The sequence below is a fragment of the Nicotiana tabacum genome, chromosome 15, assembly GCF_000715075.1.
Source record: "Nicotiana tabacum cultivar K326 chromosome 15, ASM71507v2, whole genome shotgun sequence".
NCBI lineage: Eukaryota > Viridiplantae > Streptophyta > Magnoliopsida > Solanales > Solanaceae > Nicotiana > Nicotiana tabacum.
In genome coordinates, this window is record NC_134094.1 from 20,151,078 (window position 1) to 20,171,761 (window position 20,684).

The following is a 20,684-nucleotide window of genomic DNA, read 5'->3' on the forward strand; positions in this document are numbered from 1 at the left end:
TTTTTTAATGACTTTGTAAACGCTGGTTATTTTCAATTATCAGTCTGAAAACTGGCTAGCCCATACTATTTTCACGCAAATATGATACCTTAGTCCAACATTGGCCAAAAAAATAATTTCATAAGGGCTATATTTGCACGATTTCTTAAAATAGAGATAAAATCTAACGGTGACCTAAAAAAGGGACATTTCTGTAAATCAGGCATTATTTACCAGGCATAACTGAATCGAAGGCCCAAAATCGTTAGTAGAACAAGCCCATTTAAGTGACAGATTTGACGAGTCGGCCAAAAATAATTACATTTGTTGGCCAAATATATAAAAACTATATATGAAATATATATAGTATATATTAATATATATAAGTATATGTTATCAGCTATTATATTTTGGAGCGGGTATACTATATAAGTTTTGGGCAAATTACCCCCTATAACCCCTCAAAATTTTAATAGCCCATATTTTTTCCTATTGACATGAAATGTCCCTCCGGTCCAAACATATTATATCTAATAGCCTGAAATATCTATTTTGTATATTTTTTGTATAGTGACAGTTTATTTTGTATATTTTTTATATAGTGACAGTCTATTTAGTATATATTTTGTATAATGACAGTCTATTTTTTTATATATTTTGTATAGTGACAGTCTATTTGTATATAAATTGTATGGTGACAGTCTATTTAGTATATTTTTTGTATAGTGACAATCTATTTTGTATAAATCTTGTATAGTAACAGTCTATTTAGTATATTTTTTGTATAATGACAATCTATTTTGTAAAGTGATAATCTATTGTATATAAATTGTATAGTGACAGTCTATTTTATATAATTTTTGTATAGTGACAGTCTATTTTCTATATATTTTGTAATATACCAATATTTAAATCTATTTTCACCAAAAGAAATACATAAATATCCATATAAATATATACTAATGGTGGGCCTGAAATTAAATTATTTAAAACTGTATACCAGATATTTGTTCTAAGCCAAACTACAATTGTTCCTTAATAATACACATAAAAGAAAGAGGTTACAAGGAAAAGGATTTCTAGGATCCTTTCTGGCGGCAGAAACTAAGAAGAATAAAACCTCCCTCATCAAGATCATACATATTACTTTAGCAGGTGAATTTTAAACCATATTATCTTTGTTGCTTTCGAGCAAGCTTGCATGCCTTCCTCATAATCTTGGGCAGAAGCTTCTACAACTTTAGCAATAATCTTATCCACAAAAATAGCTTTAAATTAATCGGTAGTACAATTTAAATATTAAAAAAAAACTTAAAATCGTTAAAAATTAAGAACTTGATTGTTGGGGGGATTAACAGTGGAGATAACGTAGCCACTAGCTTTCCAGGTGTCATTGACAAAACAACCTAGATTTTTAGGGCCAATTCCGATCTCCTTCAGAAACTCGTACTCTCTTTTTGCGAAACTCATGATTTCTTCAATTTCACAAAAAAAAAAAAAAAAGTACAATCGAAACTTTCCAACGGACACGATAATCCGATAGAAGAAATTGCATAGTGCAAGAAGGAGAATCAATAAATGAATGCTAGAGAAGTGGCGATCCATCACCAAAATTTGGACTTTGGCGACTAGCTAGGGAGGGAGGGCGGCACAGATATGCTAGTTAACATAATTTATTTATTTTTGGCTACAAGTTGTAATATGCAGTTGTGGGCTAGACGATTGTTTATAGTTTTTACCGAGCGACTAACTTTGTCAAAATCCATTTATCTTCCGATTTCAACCGACCCAATTCAAGTTTCCACTAGATTCATTTTGGAGGCCATAACAGAAATTGTCATGGAATTCATGGACGGTAATTTGATAAGGTCTTGGTAATAAATGAGCAAATTGCATATGTACTCCTCATGTATTATTATCCGCTCTTTGATTTTTGTAAGAAAAAATCCAAGGGAAATGCTTTTCAGTAGAAGGGAGAAAATGATTTATTTCGCTTATGTAGAGAAGATATATTTTTTTTCATAATTATCTCAACTCTAGCTTCATATCGTCTCTAAAACCAACTAGTACTAACCGATTTACTAATTTGGTACCACAGACAACATTTTCCGAAATATATTCCAACTTCTCTGGAGAATATTTTACTAATGTTTGGTTGGATGGTGAAAATACTTTTCAGAAAAGATTGTTAAAGATTGATTATAATGTTAGAAAATCAGATAGTGTTTGGATGAAGTTCTTGACCACTAAAAATTAAATCCCTACCTCGTAGTTCGAGCTCACATGCTAGGCTTCCTCTTTGCAGCTATGGACTACCAACGCGGCGAACCTAGAGCATTAAATACGGGTTCTCAGAAACTCAATAACTCTTGCGTAAATCTTGTATTTATATTAAAATAAATTATTAAATATTTATATATATTTAACTGTGAACTCAATTATTATTGCATATTAATTTGAATTTACGATAAGAACCCATAAACCTCAAATATTGAATCTGTCTCTGACTATCTCCAAGAGAGGAACCAACTAAGATTTCAAGGAAATATGACATCAAGCTCTTAGAAGATAAAGAATATTGTACTGGAGTTGCACCTACGAGGGAAAAATGAATCCAAATATACAAGGAGTTAGAAAGATTGAGCAACTACCCTACTTAGTTGTAGAGATAGTAAGTAGAGGAGATGCAGTGGATAAAAAGTGTTTGTTAATTTTGTTATTGGACTAGCTCTAAAGTCCAACTGAGCTAGCGGACCGTATATGGTATATACTATACTTGGTTAAATGAAAATTTTGACTGTTTAACAAAACAAAAACAAAAAAAATCAATACTCCTAAGAAAGTCTAAAGATTGGATGGAAATAACTTGAAATAGTGATATGAATCCAAGTGAGAAAGTCATTTTTCTCCCCCCTGGGTGAAAAAAGAATTCTCGTTACCAAACACCAAAAAATGACTAACTTTCTTGAAAAATATTATTTTTCGTCATTCCAAACCTAGAAAATGACTTATATTTTCGATAGCATCTTTCTTGAAGACTATTTTCGAAATACCAAAAACAAATATACAATTATATTTTGTTCAAGTTTAGTCTCTCTATCCTTAGTGATTGATGGGAGGTAATTTTACCCGTAGGGTTCTAGAATTATATTTTTAATTTTAGCCAATTAGCTATGATGAAAAAGTAATTATGGGTCAGTTCCAATTGGGTGGTGCGGGTCATTAGTTGGGTATTAATTAGATATTTATGTGAACCAATTATAAGATGACACGTTTCAAATTTAAGTCTCATCTAGTCAATCGTTTGTCATAGGGTATTTTTAAGCCAGAAAATAACTGCATGTATTTACGAACCAAAAAGTGGGTATGAAAGATAATTTTAAATTATTTACCAAACGATATGGATATTTTGGCCCTTTTCCATTCTATTAATTATATATCTAGTGTCTCGTCTATATGCAACTAGTTAAACTGTCTGCGCTTCGCGCCGGCATAAATAACATCATCATTAATTGTCAAAAGGATATTTTTGATATTTTTTAGAAAGGAAGGAAGAAAAATTCATGCAACCTGACCTATACTTTACTAATTTGATTTTTTCTTTTCTTGTTCACTCAGAGTTATTAATTTGACTTCAATATACATTACATCCACGTTTAGGAATAATTAAAAAAAAATAAGTAAAAGATACATCTTTTTCTTGTTTGGTTTCCCACCCGGTGTCCGATATCCATATTGGGGCCTGACTAAATTCGGATTCGTACCGGAAAATCCCATATTGAGGGGTAAAACGCTTCCTAATAAAGATGACTTCATACCCAGGGACTCGAACCCAAGACCTCAGAATGTAGAAAAGATAAATCTTCTATGCAACTTAGAGTCAGATTTACTCACACTTACCGCACAACCACCGCCCAAAATAACTATATTTTTCATACTGATAAAATGCCTAATTGTACTTTTTGAAATTATTGGAAGCTGATCTTGATCGACCCGAACTATTCAGTTCAACTATCAATTTTATTTTCGAGGGGTAATAAATTCTCTAAAACTTTAAAAAATAAATAATACTAATATAGATGTCGGTCTTAGGTCCGTCAAGAGTTGAACTGCAAAAAAAAAAAAAAAAAAAAAATTGTTAGCTATAACAATGAAGAAATTAATCAATAACAAAGATCGGAGGGCAAAATGAGAATGCAACATTTTAAGTGAAGAGAAACTAAATAGAAAAAAGCGTAAAAGCACTCAACCAAATTAAATTCTATATATCTTTTTTTTTATTGTAATATTGCTATTTGTATTTTCTTTCCAGATATAATCATGCGGAAAGTACACTATACAAAATTCAAATTTACGGAAGAACCAAAAAATTGAAGAACAAATACTGCTCTATCCCCAAAATAAAGGCACTACTTCTATTAGAGGAAATAAAAAATAAATTTCTTTTCATGTTTTTTTTCAATTTTTTTTTACATATAACTCATAAGTTATACTGGATTTTTGCTAATATTTTGGCAATTAAATTTGTTGCTTGTACTCATATATAAGAGGCGTTCTTTTTGGAAAGAAAAAGAGTAAGATACGAGAAAAGAAGCAGCTCTTACCTTGAATATATATTGAGAAATTGAGAGACACGTTTATCCCAAAAATCGAATAACAATTGAATTTATACACAGTTTTAAGGATATGTGATTTAATTTGATACAAAGTGAGAAATCAGATTTAATATGAAAAAATAAGTGTCACACCCCTTTTATACCCCCAAAAGATATACTCCGTATGTGTTATGGATTGTTGTGGGTTAAAGAGTTTTTCCAATTAAAGTGACAAGTTTGAATAGGGATTATTTTATTTACAGAGTCGCCACTTGAAATTGATTTTTTGGGTATTCCAAGTCACCTTTTATTTGAATCCCTAGTCAAAGAAAAGTTTGACTCTATTATTATTGGTCTGCGAAAATAAAAGTCCGGGTAAGGAATTCTGTTGACCAGGGAGAAGGTGTAAGGCATTCCCCGAGTCCCATGGTTCTAGCACGGTCGTTTTATTGACTACAACTTGGCTTGAATTAATTTTAGATAAACTGTAATTTATTGGTTTTCATGTTTTATCTGTCCGCTTTTATATTAAAATATGGAATTATCTTTGAAACGAATCATGTGTGTGAATCCTTTTTGTTTATTGTGCCAAAATCATGTCACGTGTATGTGCACGCAATTAATAGCATTTTTATTATATTTAAGGTTGTTTCGTCCAAAGTTGCGCGAACGAATACCTTGATTTTAGTTTTGAAAATCGTAATTATGTCACGCGAACATATACATAATCACGATGATTCAATTAATTATGAGTACGCCTAAAGCATTCTAGCGCATTCATGATTTGTTTCTTTCCTAAGTTTGAGATTATTGTGAAGGTCATGAATTATGGAATTACTTGTGGAAGAACTGTATGATTTTAAATATTTGAATAAATAAACCATCATATACCAATACCCTACAACCCAACAATTGAAGCCCAAACTCATTAGGGTCCAAATCTTCCCAACTTTAAAGCAAGTTTGAATACCTTATTTTCAGAAACATGATTAAGTATATAACATTTAAGGACTAATTTACATTATTATTTATAAAGTTTAAAGGCAAATAAATAAAACCACATGAAATAAGATTAAAAGAATAGAGGAAAGAATAAACCTTAAATGCAAAATTTTCAATTAAATGAGTTTCCAAGAACATGTACAGTAACTCAGACGAACGTCGAACAAGCATAAGCGAAGAAAAATATCAAAGCAAGTGAACGGAGCTCCAACGGAATCCTCGACCTAGACTATTGACTGCACTTTTTGGCGTGTAAAAAGGGATATTATGAAGTATTTTTGTTGAGTTTTGGTTGATGAATAGCTATTCCCCACTTATTTAATTTTTTTTTTTAATTTCTCACTTTTTTTACTCTTTTTTTTTTAATTTCTACTTACTTTTACTTTTTTTTAAAATCAGATATCTTTACTTTTATTTTTTTAATTCCAAATTCTTTTACTTTTTATTTTTAAAATTTTCACATTCTTTTACTTTTACTTTTTTTTTTCCTTACTTTTAATTTTCCTATTATTTTATTCCCATCCGAAAATTATGTTTTTTAATTTTTTTTGGTTTTTGTTTAAATTTATTTTATTTTAAAATAAAGATAAAAAATAAAAATAATACTAATAGTAATAATTTGACCTTTTAAATTATTTTTAATTCTTACCTTATATTAAAAAAATGTAACAAAGCTAATATATATATATATATATATATATATATATATATATATATATATATATATATATATATATATATATATATATATATATATATATATTAAATTTTATAAAAATATTTACATAGTATAAGGTGATAAAAATTCAAATATAGTCAAAAATTAGGTACTCACAACTGCCCCTCTTTGCTTGGAAACATGAAGAGTTTTCTGACAAAGACTAGGTGAGTCATGTGACTAATATTTGACCAAATCGTTATTCAAAAGGAAAAAGAAATAAAAGATAGGGTACAATCGAGTCCTGGTTTTGGACAGCCTACATATCCTGGGTTATAGGGGAATCAGGTCACGTGTAGTTCAAGGAGAATGGTGGAATGATGAGTTTAGGAGTCGAGTGAGATTCCGTCGAGGCTCCGGTCCGCGGTCCTGCTCTTATAAAAAACAAACTAAACAAGCTTATCAGTTATGAGTTACACGATTCCTATCTATGAGTCTTTTGAAACTTGATCTTGAGTCTTGACTGGTTCTTCATGCAGACTGTGATCTAAACCTTGTTGCTCGCTAGCTGTAGGTGCCAGTTCATTGTTCTATAGCTTCTTTTAATCAAAACGGGACTCCAATGCTCGTGGCTTCAGTCGTGTCTTGAGCATTCCAAATCTTTTCAACTCCTTTTGCATTTTGGATTTACCTATTTTTTTCTTTTCTTTTATTCTAAAGTGAGATTTCTTCTTTTGGTCATCTCGAATCTTGTGCCTCGAGGTAAAACCTACTTAGACACCAAAACAAACAAACGAACAAAATTTTTCTACTCCAGTTTGTACTAGGAAAACTTTGTGAGTTATTGTAACAAAATTATAAATTACTTCTTTATTGAAAGCAATAAAAGGTCGGGAATGGTGTACCCCGAAGAGAAAAAGAAAAAAAAGATTAGGGAATGGAGACCCTATGTCTAAAATAAAAGAAACTAGGGAGTGGAGACCCTATGTTAGAAAAGCAACTAGGGATTGGTGTACCCTGATACTGGTAAGAAAATTTAACCAGGGGTTGGTACCCTATATTACGGAAAAAGAATGTAATCAGGGGTTGGTAGCATGTATTACTAAAAAGAATATAATCATGGGATGACATCTTGTATTACTGAAAGAAAATGTAACCAGGGGAAGACACCCTGTATTACAGAAAAGAAATGTAACCAGGGGTTGGTGCCCTGTATTACTGAAATAAAAATGAATTCCATGGGCGAAAAGGTTCTACCGGGGTTAAACTGCGAAAAGAGAGCCTGGGCGAAGAGTAATTCTACCCGGAATATGAGCTGGATCCCTCTAGGCGAAAATTTTCTACTTGGGTTAAGCTACGTAAAACAACCTGAGCGAAGAGTACTTCTACCCGGAACTATGAGCTGGATCCCCCTCGGCGAAAAGGTTCTACCTAGGTTAAGCTACGAAAAACAGCCTGGACAAAGAGTACTTCTACCCGGAACTATAAGTTGGATCCCCCTAGGCGAAAAGGTTCTACCTGGGTTAAGCTACGAAAAACAAGCCTGGCCGAAGAGTACTTCTACCTGGAAACTATGAGTTGGATCCCCCTAGGCGAAAAGTTTCTACCTGGGTTAAGCTATGTAAAACAACCTGAGCGAAGAGTACTTCTACCCGGAACTATGAGCTGGATCCCCCTAGGCGAAAATGTTCTACCTGGGTTAAGCTACGAAAAACAAGCCTAGGCGAAGAGTACTTCTACCCGAAACTATGAGCTGGATCCCCTAGGAAAAAAGGTTCTACCTGGGTTAAGCTACGAAAAATAAGCCTGGGCGAAGAGTACTTCTACCCGAAAACTATGGGCTGGATCCCCCTAGGAGAAAAGGTTCTACCTAGGTTAAGCTATGAAAAATAGCCTAGGAGAAGAGTACTTCTACCTGGAACTATGAGCTAGATCCCCCTAGGCAAAAAGGTTCTACCTGGGTTAAGCTACGTAAAATATCCTGGGTGAAGAGTACTTCTACCCGGAACTTTAAGCTAGATCCCCGTAGGCGAAAAAGTTCTACATGGGTTAAGCTGCATAAAACAACTTGAGCGAAGGGCACCTCTACCTAGAACTATAAGTTGGATCCCCCTAGGCGAAAAGGTTCTACCTGGGTTAAGCTACGAAAAACAGCTTGGGCGAAGAGTACTTCTACCCGAAACTATGAGTTGGATCCCCCTAGGCGAAAAGGTTCTACCTGGGTTAAGCTATAAAAAATAGCCTGGGCGAAGAGTACTTCTACCCGGAAACTATGAGCTGGATCCCCCTAGGCGAAAAGGTTCTACCTGGGTTAAGCTACGTAAAACATAGCCCGGGCGAAGAGTACTTCTACCCGGAACTATGAGCTGGATCCCCTAGGCGAAAAGGTTCTATCTAGGTTAAGTTACGAGAATGAGAGGTATGAGCAGTAGTGATGCATGCTAAAAATAAAGGAAAGTGGAGATTTTGAGTAAACTTACCTTTGGTGACATTAGTCCTTTAGGAATCGCCATTCTGCACTGCTTTGTTCCTGCTTCAAAATAAAGAAAAATTGTGAGTTTTAAAAGTATTGGTTCAGTTTGTGGCCTTGATGTATTTGGCAACTTGGCTTTGTGTCCATCTTCTTTTGATGATGATTTCAACCTGCCACTAGATGTTTCGTGAATACCACTTGCATTTATGGCCCCGGAGAGCCTTTGACTTTTTAAACTTTTACATGACGGTTGGTCGCATGGGACTTAACCTTTTCAACTTTATTTTGCCTTTGTGGCATTTCACTTTCGACTTCTTTCCTCCAAAACTTTTAATTTCAGAGCATTGGGGAACCTTTGGCTTTTCAAACTTTGCCAAAACGGTTAGCCACTTGGTACTTAACCTATTCAACTTCATTTTGCCTTGTAGGCACTTTCAATTTGATTTCCTCCTTACAAGAGTTTTTGATTTCTAAGCATCGGCCGCCATGGCCAGTCGGGGTCGACTTGATGCCCCTGCCAAGTCTCGGTGCCTTTTTTGTATATTAGCTTGTATCAATGAGAGCCTTGTAAATCATTCTTGCCATCCCTTCTTTGCCTTAGTTTTTGGAACAAAGTTAGACCTAAATGGATTCAAAGTATAACAAACAATGGAATGGACAATGAATATAGACAAGAGGTATCCCTTTCGGGGAAAGGAAAGGACTTATCTGAAGTACATGCGGACTTCAATGAACATGACATACCTTTTGGACTGGATACCTGATCTGTGTAAATCGTCCGACCCTTAGAAATTCATCACAACTTTTGCCTCGAAATCGAGAAACCTTGCCTAGGATTGTGTCGATGCCAATGGTAGTGAGGATCCTCTTTTCGATCAGTGGCGCCCTTTGTGGGTTTTCACCAGTTGACCTCTCTCTCCTCACCATCGCCTTATAGTGCTCTTTGCGAGTTTTCACTAACAAGACTCTCTCATTTTAATTTCTATGCTTACCATCACCTTACGGTGTCCATGAGGGTTTTCACCAAAAAGACTCTCTCATTTTATTTCTCTCATTTTGGTTGCACCAGATCCAAGTGACTGTATCATTCAATTTTAAACATTCTCGTTGATTGATCGGAAAGACTTGAAAAAGATTATGGTAAAAAGGATTTGGATTGAATTACAACTTTGGAACCTTTAAGGCGAAACCATCGCCGAACCATTGTAACATCTGCCCTAGTTTCAGTTTTTTTTTTTTTTGGAAATGTGGATTTTTATTTTGCTGTGCCTAAACCCCAGAGAGAGGCTGCCTACGTATCCTTTCGGAATCAAGTCGAACGTAGTTCAAGGTAACTATTTTTTTTTTGTTTTTATTTTGTTTTTCTTCTGTTTTGTCTTGTTTTCTCTCCTTTTTTTTTCTTTTTTTTTTTTTACATTTTCATTCATTTTCTTTTTCAATAATAACTTCCAAGTTCCAAAGAGGGTAATCAAAGAAAAGAGAACCGGCTCAAAAGGGTTAGCAAAGGGTTGATAATGTTTGGATAGCGAGAATGAAAGCCTTCGTCATCCCAATTAGAAAACATTAATGCTACATAGAGGATCAAGCATAGTATCTTTTGACTGTACTTGCATTGACAGTTGTTTCAGGGATATTTCCTTCGATGTTTCCCAGGTACAACGCTCTCTTTTGGTAGTACTCTTGTTACAATGTATGGACCTTTCCAATCTGGAGCCAATTTCCCTTAGTTGTTCCGATTCTTTGATTTATTTCCTTAAACTTATCTTCATTGCATTCTGACTCTTGAATCGTTATTTCAAAGTCTGACAACATTTTAGGATCTGGGCATGAAGTCCGCAAGCATGTCATGTCATGTCATTAAAATCTGTATTAACAGAACTGAAAAGAGAATAAGAAAAGAGACATTCATGGACAACGAAATATTAATTTTATTTTTTTTTGAATTTTAAAGATAGAAGGGTTTACATTGGAAAGTAAGACAATAAAGTAAAATATCTGGATCACACCCTGAGATAATCCGAACACAGAAAGGATAGCAAGATTGGCTACCGAGACTCCCGTCTGATGGGGGACTTTCAGGCTTGGCGACCGTTTTTTTGGCTTTTCTTCTGTCTCGGCAATGGCTGTAATGACCTTCAGTGCCGGATCAAATTCATCATCTTCACATATCATTTCGACTACTGGCCTATTGGTGTGAGTAGGAAGAAGATTGTTCATCATATTAGGGGCCTCTTCATCTTTAAGCATTATTGTCTTGACCTCGATGAGGTCTTCCACCGCTCTCTTAAGAGTCCAACAATCTTCCGTTTCATGTCCCACTGCTCCAGAGTAGTATTCACATCTATCATTAGCCCGGTGCGAGGGGGACTCAGAGTTTGGCCGGTTCGGGGCTACTGACTGCAGTAGACCTATCCTGACTAGCTTTTGGAACAAACTCAAGTATGATTCACCAACATGGGTGAACTGATTCCTTATGGGGAGGCTTTTTTATATATATATATATATATTTTATTTTTATTTTTCATATCTTGATTTCTTTTTCTTTCTCTTTTTGTTGTTTTTCACTCTTTGTTTTTCTCTATTATTTTTCTTTTGTCACTTTTTTCTTTCTTTTTCACTTAAATTTTTTTTTCCTTTTTTTTTCGATTTATTTTTTTACTCAATTTGTTTATGGATATGATCGAATCCGATGAGGATTGCCTACGTATCATGACGCCGCATGAATCAGATCATTACGTAGTTTAGGGAAGATCGGGAATAGACTAACCCATTTTTTTTATATAAAGACTTTTAAATATTATTATTTTTGAGTTTTGTTTTATTATAGAATTTTTGAATTTTTTTAAAGAAGGAATTCTAAAGAAGAAAGAAAATAATTTGGATTTTGATTTGAATGTTTTTTTGTTTTTATTTTTTAGAATTAAAGATTTAGAAAAGAAGGAAAATATTTTTTTTGGATTTTATAAGGAAAGAATTCTAAGAAGGAATTAAGGAAAGGGAAAATATTTTTGATTTTTTTAAAAAAAATTGGGGTCGGAACCGATGAGGTTTGCCAACGTATCTCACATCTGGTCAGAATCAGATCCGCGTAGTTCGGTAGGTTTTGACACAACAAGGAAACCATAATATTTTGACTCATTTTGAAATGACTTTTCTTTTTCTCATTTTTTTTTTCAAAACTTCAGCAGAGTTTCTAGATTTTTCAAATACTGAAATTTTTGGAAACCGGATGAATTTTCTCTCTCCTACTTCTCACTTCTGCTTTTTCTTAATTTTTTGTATTTATTCGAGCAGCCGGTCAATATGCAAATCAGATCAAACAAAATGCACAAATAACACGTAGGATGCATCATGATGGTCTTTTATTTTTGGGTACACCTGTCCTATACGTGCCCAACCCCTGTGTTGAGTCCCCAAAGTCAAATACACGTGATGAAACTAGGGATCCGGCATGAGGCTATGTTATTCTAGGTTTAAAATTCGGGGGTGGGTGTTTTAGATCTGGCTTACCCAAGCAGACAGCTCGAGCCAAGGTGGGGGCAACGTACCGGGAGTACGAAAGTCTACCCAGCCTAGTTACTGATCCATCCTCGTTCTATTTGGTATGACCTCTAACAGAATAGTGGGCCACGCGCACGTGTGCACCATAAATTCAGAAGACTCAGAAGGGAGGCGTAAGAAGGCGGTTTATATAGTTCAAATAATATCAAAGCGGTAAATGTGCAAAAATTTGCACATTAGGCCCACAAACACAGTAATATCAACAATCAAGAAAGCCAAGTATAGATCACATTACAAGCTCGAATTCTGAACTCTGAACCAGAAGTTCTGAGTTATTTTCTCCAGCAGAGTCGCCAGAGCTGTCACATCCCTTTTATACCCCCCCAAAAGATATATGTGTTATGGATTATTATGGGTTAAAGAGTTTTTCCAATTAAAGTGACAAATTTGAATAGGAATTATTTTATTTACAGATTCGCCACTTGGAATTGATTTTTTGGGGGTTCCAAGTCACCTTTTATTTGAATCCCTAGTCAAAGAAAAATTTGACTCTATTATTATTGGTTTGCGAAAATAAAGTCCGGGTAAGAAATTCTATTGATCGGGGAGAAGGTGTAAGTCATTCTCCGAGTTCCGTGGTTCTAGCACGGTCGCTTTTTTGACTACAACTTGGCTTGAATTAATTTTAGATAAACTATAATTTGTTGGTTTCCATGTTTTATTTGTCCGCTTTTATATTAAAATATGGAATTATCTTTGAAACGAATCACGTGTGTGAATCCTTTTTGTTTATTGTGCCAAAATCATGTCATGTGTATGTGCACGCAATTAATAGCATTTTTATTATATTTAAGGTTGTTTCGTTCAAAGTTGCGCGAACGAATACCTTGATTTTAGTTTTGGAAATCGTAATTATGTCACGCAAATGTATACATAATCACGATGATTTAATTAATTATGAGTACGCCTAAAGCATTCTAGCGCATTCATAATTTGTTTCTTTCCTAAGTTTGAGATTATTGTGAAGGTCATGAATTATGGAATTACTTGTGGAAGAAGTGTATGATTTTAAATATTTGAATAAATAAACCATCATATACCAATACCCTACAACCCAACAATTGAAGCCCAAACTCATTAGGGTCCAAATCTTCCCAACTTTAAAGCAAGTTTGAATACTTTATTTTCAGAAACATGATTAAGTATATAGCATTTAAGGACTAATTTACATTATTATTTATAAAGTTTAAAGGCAAATAAATAAAATCACATGAAATAAGATTAAAAGAATAGAGGAAAGAATAAACTTTAAATGCAAAATTTTCAATTAAATGAGTTTCCAAGAACATGTACAGTAACTCAGACGACCGTCGAACAAGCATAAGCGAAGAAAAATATCAAAGCAAGTGAACGGAGCTCCAACGGAATCCTCGACCTCGACTATTGACTTCACTTTTTGGCGTGTAAAAAGGGATGTTAAGAAGTATTTTTGTTGGATTTTGGTTGATAAATAGCTAGAGTTTTCGAAAAGAAGAGACGAAGAAAGAATGACATGAGTAGAAATTTCCTTAGCATAGAAGAAGAAAACAAAATTCTCTCAATTCCCTCCTCTCTCTTTTTTTTTTCTCCTCCTTCTCCCTCCCCACATTTCTCTTCTATTTATAGAAAAAAAAATCGGATTTTTTTCAGATTTGTTTTTATTATTTTATTATTTTTAATTAAAAAGAATTCCCACTTCCCATTATTCTTTTTAAAAAAAATATATAATTCCCCACTTTCCTTTACTTTTATTTTTTAATTTCCTATTTTTTACTTTTATAATATTTAAATTTCCACTTTTTTTTACTTTTCTTATTTTATTCTCCACTTATTTTACTTTTCATTTTTTAATTTTCCACTTATTTTACTTTTCTTTTTTTAATTTCTAATTACTTTTACTTTTTTTTAAAAACAATTTCAGCTACCTTTACTTTTATTTTTTAATTCCAAATTCTTTTATTTTTAATTTTTTAAATTTTCACATTCTTTTACTTTTACTTTTTTATTCCTTACTTTTAATTTTCCTATTATTTTACTCCATTCGAAAATTATTGTTTTTAATTTTTTCGGTTTTCGTTTAAATTTATTTTATTTAAAAATAAAGATAAAAAATAAAAATAATACTAATAGTAATAATTTGACCTTTTAAATTATTTATAATTCTTACCCTATATAAAAAATATAACAAAGCTAAAAATAAAATATATATTAAATTTTTAAAAATATTTACATAGTATAAGGTCATAAAAATTCAAATATAGTCAAAAATTAGGTGCTCACAATAAGTAAAAAAAATAAATACAAACCATGCAGATTGAACAACTTAAGCCTCCCAAGGTTAATTTCCTTCGAATTTAGATGTGATATTATTGAAGCGAGAATAATATGAACAAAACTGAAAAAAATAGTATCTTGTTCTCTTAAGTATGTTACAATATGTCCAATGAATTACTCCATCCCCTTTATATATATAGGGAGATTAAACCTTTAAGACATTATTTTATAGGACATTATGTAGACCGTTGGCTCCCCTTTTGACTTAATCCCGTAATTTCCGTCATAATGATTGGTCAATGCGAAAATCATGGATACTTGTCGTGTGAGTTGGCAAAGCTTTTCTTCGAGGTCGTTAATCAGAAGCGGGGTCGGTCGTGCCCCCGATAAACTCGAGGACAAATCTGATGATTTTGTTCGAACTTCGATCCTCGATATCGAGCTCAGTTACATCTGTAACTTCGATCTCTTACGTAGGTGCCGAGCCTTGACCTATTGTTCCAAATGCCTCAATCAAACATAGAGCTCGGTTCTACCCATATATAATACCGGAGTTTGATGTATGTAAATCGTAATTTATCTATCATCACTTCATAAAGAGGAACGAATGGAAGTAGAAGCACATTATCGAAAAGTTGTGGAAAGTGATTAAAAGGTTTTTGAATGGTGATGGAACCGGTGAACTACATTTCAGACGGGCTTTTCATATTTCCATTATTAGTTATTTGACTAAAACTGGAGCCTTTTGTTGACCGAGAAGAATTGAACCCTTATATAGTTGCTGTTAACCGGGAGGATTAACATCTATTGCGGGACATGAAACATTCGGGACATGAAAAGCTATAATCTATTATGATATTACGCTTAATTTTAATATTTGAACATTGCATTCACCCTTGTCATTTGAAAGGTTAAGTCTTTAGTCGGGCTTATTATGTCCTTTAATTTCATTCGTTAATCTTATTTTCGTTCTTGTTTATTTATTATTTTTGGGTCAAATAGATTTACTTGTCTATAAACCACGTTATAAATTTAACTATACCATTTTACGAGTAAATAGTAGTCTTATCACTAACACTTTAGCTTCTATCTATTAAAATTATACAAGGATAAAGGATCATACCATGTGGTAGCAAAATTCTTGCAGCTATATATAGGGCATGGAGGGAGACAAAGTTGTATCTACTTTATTCCATTTGGGTCGCATTTGCACATGGTTGGCTGCATTAAGAGAAATAATCTTGACTTAAAATTTAGCTATATATATATATATATATATATATATATATATATATATATATGCAAAAAAAAAACATCAAACTAAATGTGGGTTAATAGTAATAGAACTAATATGATCACAAAATAATCTCATGCTATTCAAAACTTGCACAACTCTGATAGAAACAAGAGCGACGAGAGTTGAGATCTCCCCAACTGCTGTGGTCCTCTTAGCTGACTTAGAGAATTTAATTGCAAACTAAGATATGAGTCATTATCCGTAGTTTGTTTTTTTCCACCCAGTGTTCGATATTCACTTTAGGGTCCCGATTAATTCAGATTCGCGTTGCATAAGACTCATTAAAGAGAGAAGCTCCTTTTACAAAAAATAATTATTTCTAGGACTCAAATTCAAGACATCTTGTTAGAGGAAGAAAAAGTCCACCACTTTTATTGTGAGTTATTAGTTTGAAGAATTAACCCAAATAGCCGACCACCTAATTTAATTGACATAATAAAGCTAAGATAATTAAATCAACCAAACATAGATCCAAAAACAGTTATTCATTGAGGTTCATTTGAGTTTATCTTCCTCCTACGAAACATAGCTTCTTTACGTATCCTCAAAATTCGAACAAATTATACAAATCCAAAATGGAGCCTTCTCATACTATATGGCTATGCATAAGCATACATTCAATTGTTAGTGCATGGTTAATTTTATAATAATAAACATATATTTATTCTTCTAAATTGCTCCTAGGAATTAGGATATAATGAATGCAAACAATCCGATTATGTTATGCACCAGAATATTTGAGTAAATACTTACTCGTAATTAGTGTTTAATCTAATCAAACAGTTTAACTTAGCAATTAAAAGTTGAAAAGAAAACACATTATTTATTCATGATTTAATTGTAAATATGTATATTAAAACATCTATCTTGTATATATTGGATTGATTTAATCAACGGATATGTATAAGGAATATTTATTTGCAAAAGAAAAATCGAAACCGCTGGAATATTTTACTGTGGAATATGATATAACGTTAAGGAAGAAATGAGGCCAAGAATCTAAAATACAAGAAACAAACCAACTGAACTATTAAGTGCCACTTAATAAAAGCCACTATTTATTGAAGAAAATAAAAAACTTTTCAACTCAAATTACACATTGAAAACAATATGATATGCTGAATAAAAACTGGAATTTCTTTTTCCAATCTCAACAATAAACAACTTCGACTGGTAAATAAGACACTTAACAATACTTGAGCACAACCCACAAATTTCATCTCAATGGTAAGCCCCACCCAAAAAAAACAAATAAAAGAAAAAGGTAAATATGAAAAATAGAAATCCCTCCAAGAAAATACAAACAATGAGATAAACTTTGAATTTTAACTTTTTCCGAATCGTGAGTGAGCACAGAATACTTTGTGCACTGCACTGTCCTTTATTTCAATTAATTAGGACATTGGAAGCCAGAAGGGACATTTTTGGAGCAAACATTAAGAAGCAAACTCAATGAGATAGGTACATTAAGATTAATGCCTAAAACATTAGCCTTAATAGCAGTACAAAGACAAAGAGCAGCTTCAACATCAGCAAGTCCTGAAATAAGACTACAACAAGGTTTCACAGGTGGTGAACCAACAACAACATTAACCAATCCAAGAACATTAGCACAAACACCTAATTTTAGTGTATCAATTGGGCAAGTTTCCTTTTTTGGAACATATGGAGGTGGAGGACAAGAAGGCTTTGGTTTTGGGGGTGGTTTTGGTTTAGGACAAGTTCCACAACCAGAAACAAATGTGAAGAAAATTAGGTTAAAGGTAAGGAAAAGAGCAAGAGTAGAGAAAACCTTGTTGGAAGCCATTTTTTTAATTAAAAAAAAATTGATTTTAAGAAGTAGTTTTCTTGGTGAAGTGATGAGTACAAGGTAGTGAATGCATGGAGGTATTTATAGTGTTGAAATAGTAGATTTATACCATAGTTTATTCAGCAATTTTTTTTCCAGTCTCAGTCCTTGCACTGCTGGCGTTTTTGATTTTGGTTTTTTTTTCATTAGTTTAATCGTTAGGTATTTAAAATTCACTAATTCAATTAATTGGATTTGCGCTTGGTAAGGACACTAAGGAAGGTAAATTGCTCCCTATCAAAAGGTTAGTTCTCTATTCTTAGAGTTCAAATTCGAAATCTATAAAATATAGAGATTCTAATCATCCTACCACACACCTCTCAGCGGTGATATATGTATCTATGTATGTTATCTATGTATGTATTACAAATGTATAAATATTTAAAAATTACTAAAATTTTAATAAATTTTAAATTTTAAAATCATATTTTTAAAAGTGCAAGTAGATTGAATAGTTAAAACCTTAAACGTTCAATGTATTAAGTTTAAATCCCGCACTTGTTTTCCGAGGGTTCGAAAGATAATGCATCAAATTAAGTTACTGAGATTATTATGATCATCTTTTACAATTTTACTAATTCCGCTAGCAACAAGGCTAATTATTTTAATTGTTTTTACCAGTGGATCAATTTCAAGTGTTTTAAGAGTGAAGAGAAAGACCAAAATCAAAACTAAACCATTACTGAGTAATTAAAAGGGGCAAAAATGGAATGATACGAACAATGAAAATTATAGTCTTCCCAACTTGTTTGAGATTGAGGCACTATAACTATTATACTGAAAAATTAATCAAAGGTAGAATTCTTTCTACTTTTTTGGTTCAGTAACTGTATTATTAGAATTTAACTACGTCCGGATTCGTATAAAGTCCAATATTGAGGATAAAACTTCCTAAAAGAAGCAACTCCATATTCGGAGCTCGAACCCGATCGAGATATCTGGATCACTTTGGTGCTAACATGCATATATATACACAAGATGGAGAAATTTTATGCACCCATGTGCCATTATGTAATGATCTTTGACTCTATGCAAAAAACACAGCCAAGAATTTGGAGGTTTGTGTTAAAGCTAAGAATACACAAGTTGGGTTCTGAATTTCTTGGTCTGTTAATAATCAGATTCAAGAACAGTGGTGCCTTTTTTTTCTCCAGCTAATTAATTAATTATAATACATAGAATTCTAGAAAACTAGTGGGCTATTTATATAGTACACAAAAAATTGTTCGTTGTCTACCTTATATTGGTAATTGAGGGTCCTCCTTTGCAAGAAAATATCTTTTTATTCGATCAGCAGTGATTCGTTTCTTTTTGGATTGTACCTAAAAGATGATTCTTTTAGTTATAATTCAATTCTTCTTTCTATTCGTGAGAAATGGAATTTATGTTCAATCTGAAAGTAACTCGTTGAACTTCCTACGTTTTACACATGATCTCATGTGCGCACCATTATGATTCAGCACATAACTTTTACGCCATGTGTCTGATATTCGTATTTGAAAATTTGAGTCGCGTAAGGAAGGAAAATGGTTCCTATCAAGATTTTTTTCATTTTCGGAGCTCGAACCTGAGACCGTTGGTTAAAAGTGAAGAGATCATATTCATCTCACCACAATCCTGGGTGATAAGATATTTGTATAAGTTGGTCCTATCTTCTATCCTTTTTTTCTTTACCCTCTCTTTACTTCTGAAAAAAATTATTTACACCAAATGCTTATATTAAACTAATAAAAATATAACAAGTATTTTTTATATATTTATTTTTCACTTAATTATGATTAACTAAAGTAAAGTTTCGCTTCCATATATTGCTTAATCATAATAAAGTAGAATGTTTGATGTAAATAGTTATGTGGTAGTGTTTTTTTTTTTTTTTCCATTCGCACCCCAACCACTTATTTTCCTTCCCTTAGCGCCCCACAAGATAGAACAATGATTACTTAAGGACAAAACTCATAGCTAATACTATTAGGTATGTTCATGGATCGAATAGAATTTAGCATCTTTCAGATTATAATTTCGAATTTTGTAAATTGCAATCTGAATCCGAACCAAATTAAACTCGGATCGGATCAGATTTTGATGTCTGAATCAGAAAATATTTCGAATTTCGGTTCAGATTGTACGCCTTATTAAGATGATAAAATAAATAATTTTAATATACTATCTCCTACCATTTTCAATAGCAAAACTCATTTATTTCTATATCTTTTACTTTTAATATTGAAAGGAAAGAAAAGGCAAAAACAATGAGAGAAATAACAAAGAAACCTTAGAATTTTTAAAAGAGCACCCTTACTTTACATGTAAAATATAAATTTCGGGTTTCGGATTGGTTTGGATGTAAATTGGACCAAACCGTATCCGATCCGATATCCAAAATAATTAAATTAAATATCTGAACTTCGATCCAAAGAGCTAAAATACAATTCAAACCAATCCAAATAATACGGATTGGTTTAAATTTTCGGGTTGACTCAAATAATGCACAACACTAGCTAATATAGCCTCTGGACCTAGGTAAAACAAATTGATAGTATGAAACTTCTCTTTCCAAGTCTACAAAAAAATCTCTCTAGTTGACCATTTAAGGCATTTCCCCTCATCTTAATTTTATTACCTAAATCAAATTGTATTAGAAATTCAATCTCAAAATCTTATTTGGAACTAAAAGTGCCTTTTGGTATGAAGGAGTAAGTTTTCATGAAAAATATTTTTCTTTATGATATTTAACAATTAAAACAAATATGAGAATTTGACTCAAAAGACTGACATATTAGTTGGGAGAATCGACTCAAACCTATAAACCTATTACAAATACTCTTAACAATCAACGAGGGATTTAATTGGTTCACAACAAAACAATATTTTTTATTGACCATTAATTAGAAATTATATCAATGCAAGGTTGATAACTCAAATTAAGATTACTAAACTTGATACGCACGGTAGCTAAAATATATGATAAATTCTTTTTGAATAATTCGTCTTATTTTCTTGTCCTTTTCCTAGTCAAG

General features: G+C 32.6%; 1 protein-coding gene across 1 annotated transcript; it reads right to left on the bottom strand.

Annotated features, from left to right (window-relative positions):
• Positions 1 to 16,859: 16,859 nt before the first annotated feature.
• Positions 16,860 to 17,693, bottom strand: LOC107817575 (putative lipid-binding protein AIR1B). Its single transcript, XM_016643427.2, has one exon. The coding sequence runs from the start codon at positions 17,623 to 17,625 to the stop codon at positions 17,209 to 17,211; it is 417 nt and encodes a 138-aa protein (XP_016498913.1). The 5' UTR covers positions 17,626 to 17,693; the 3' UTR covers positions 16,860 to 17,208.
• Positions 17,694 to 20,684: the final 2,991 nt, after the last annotated feature.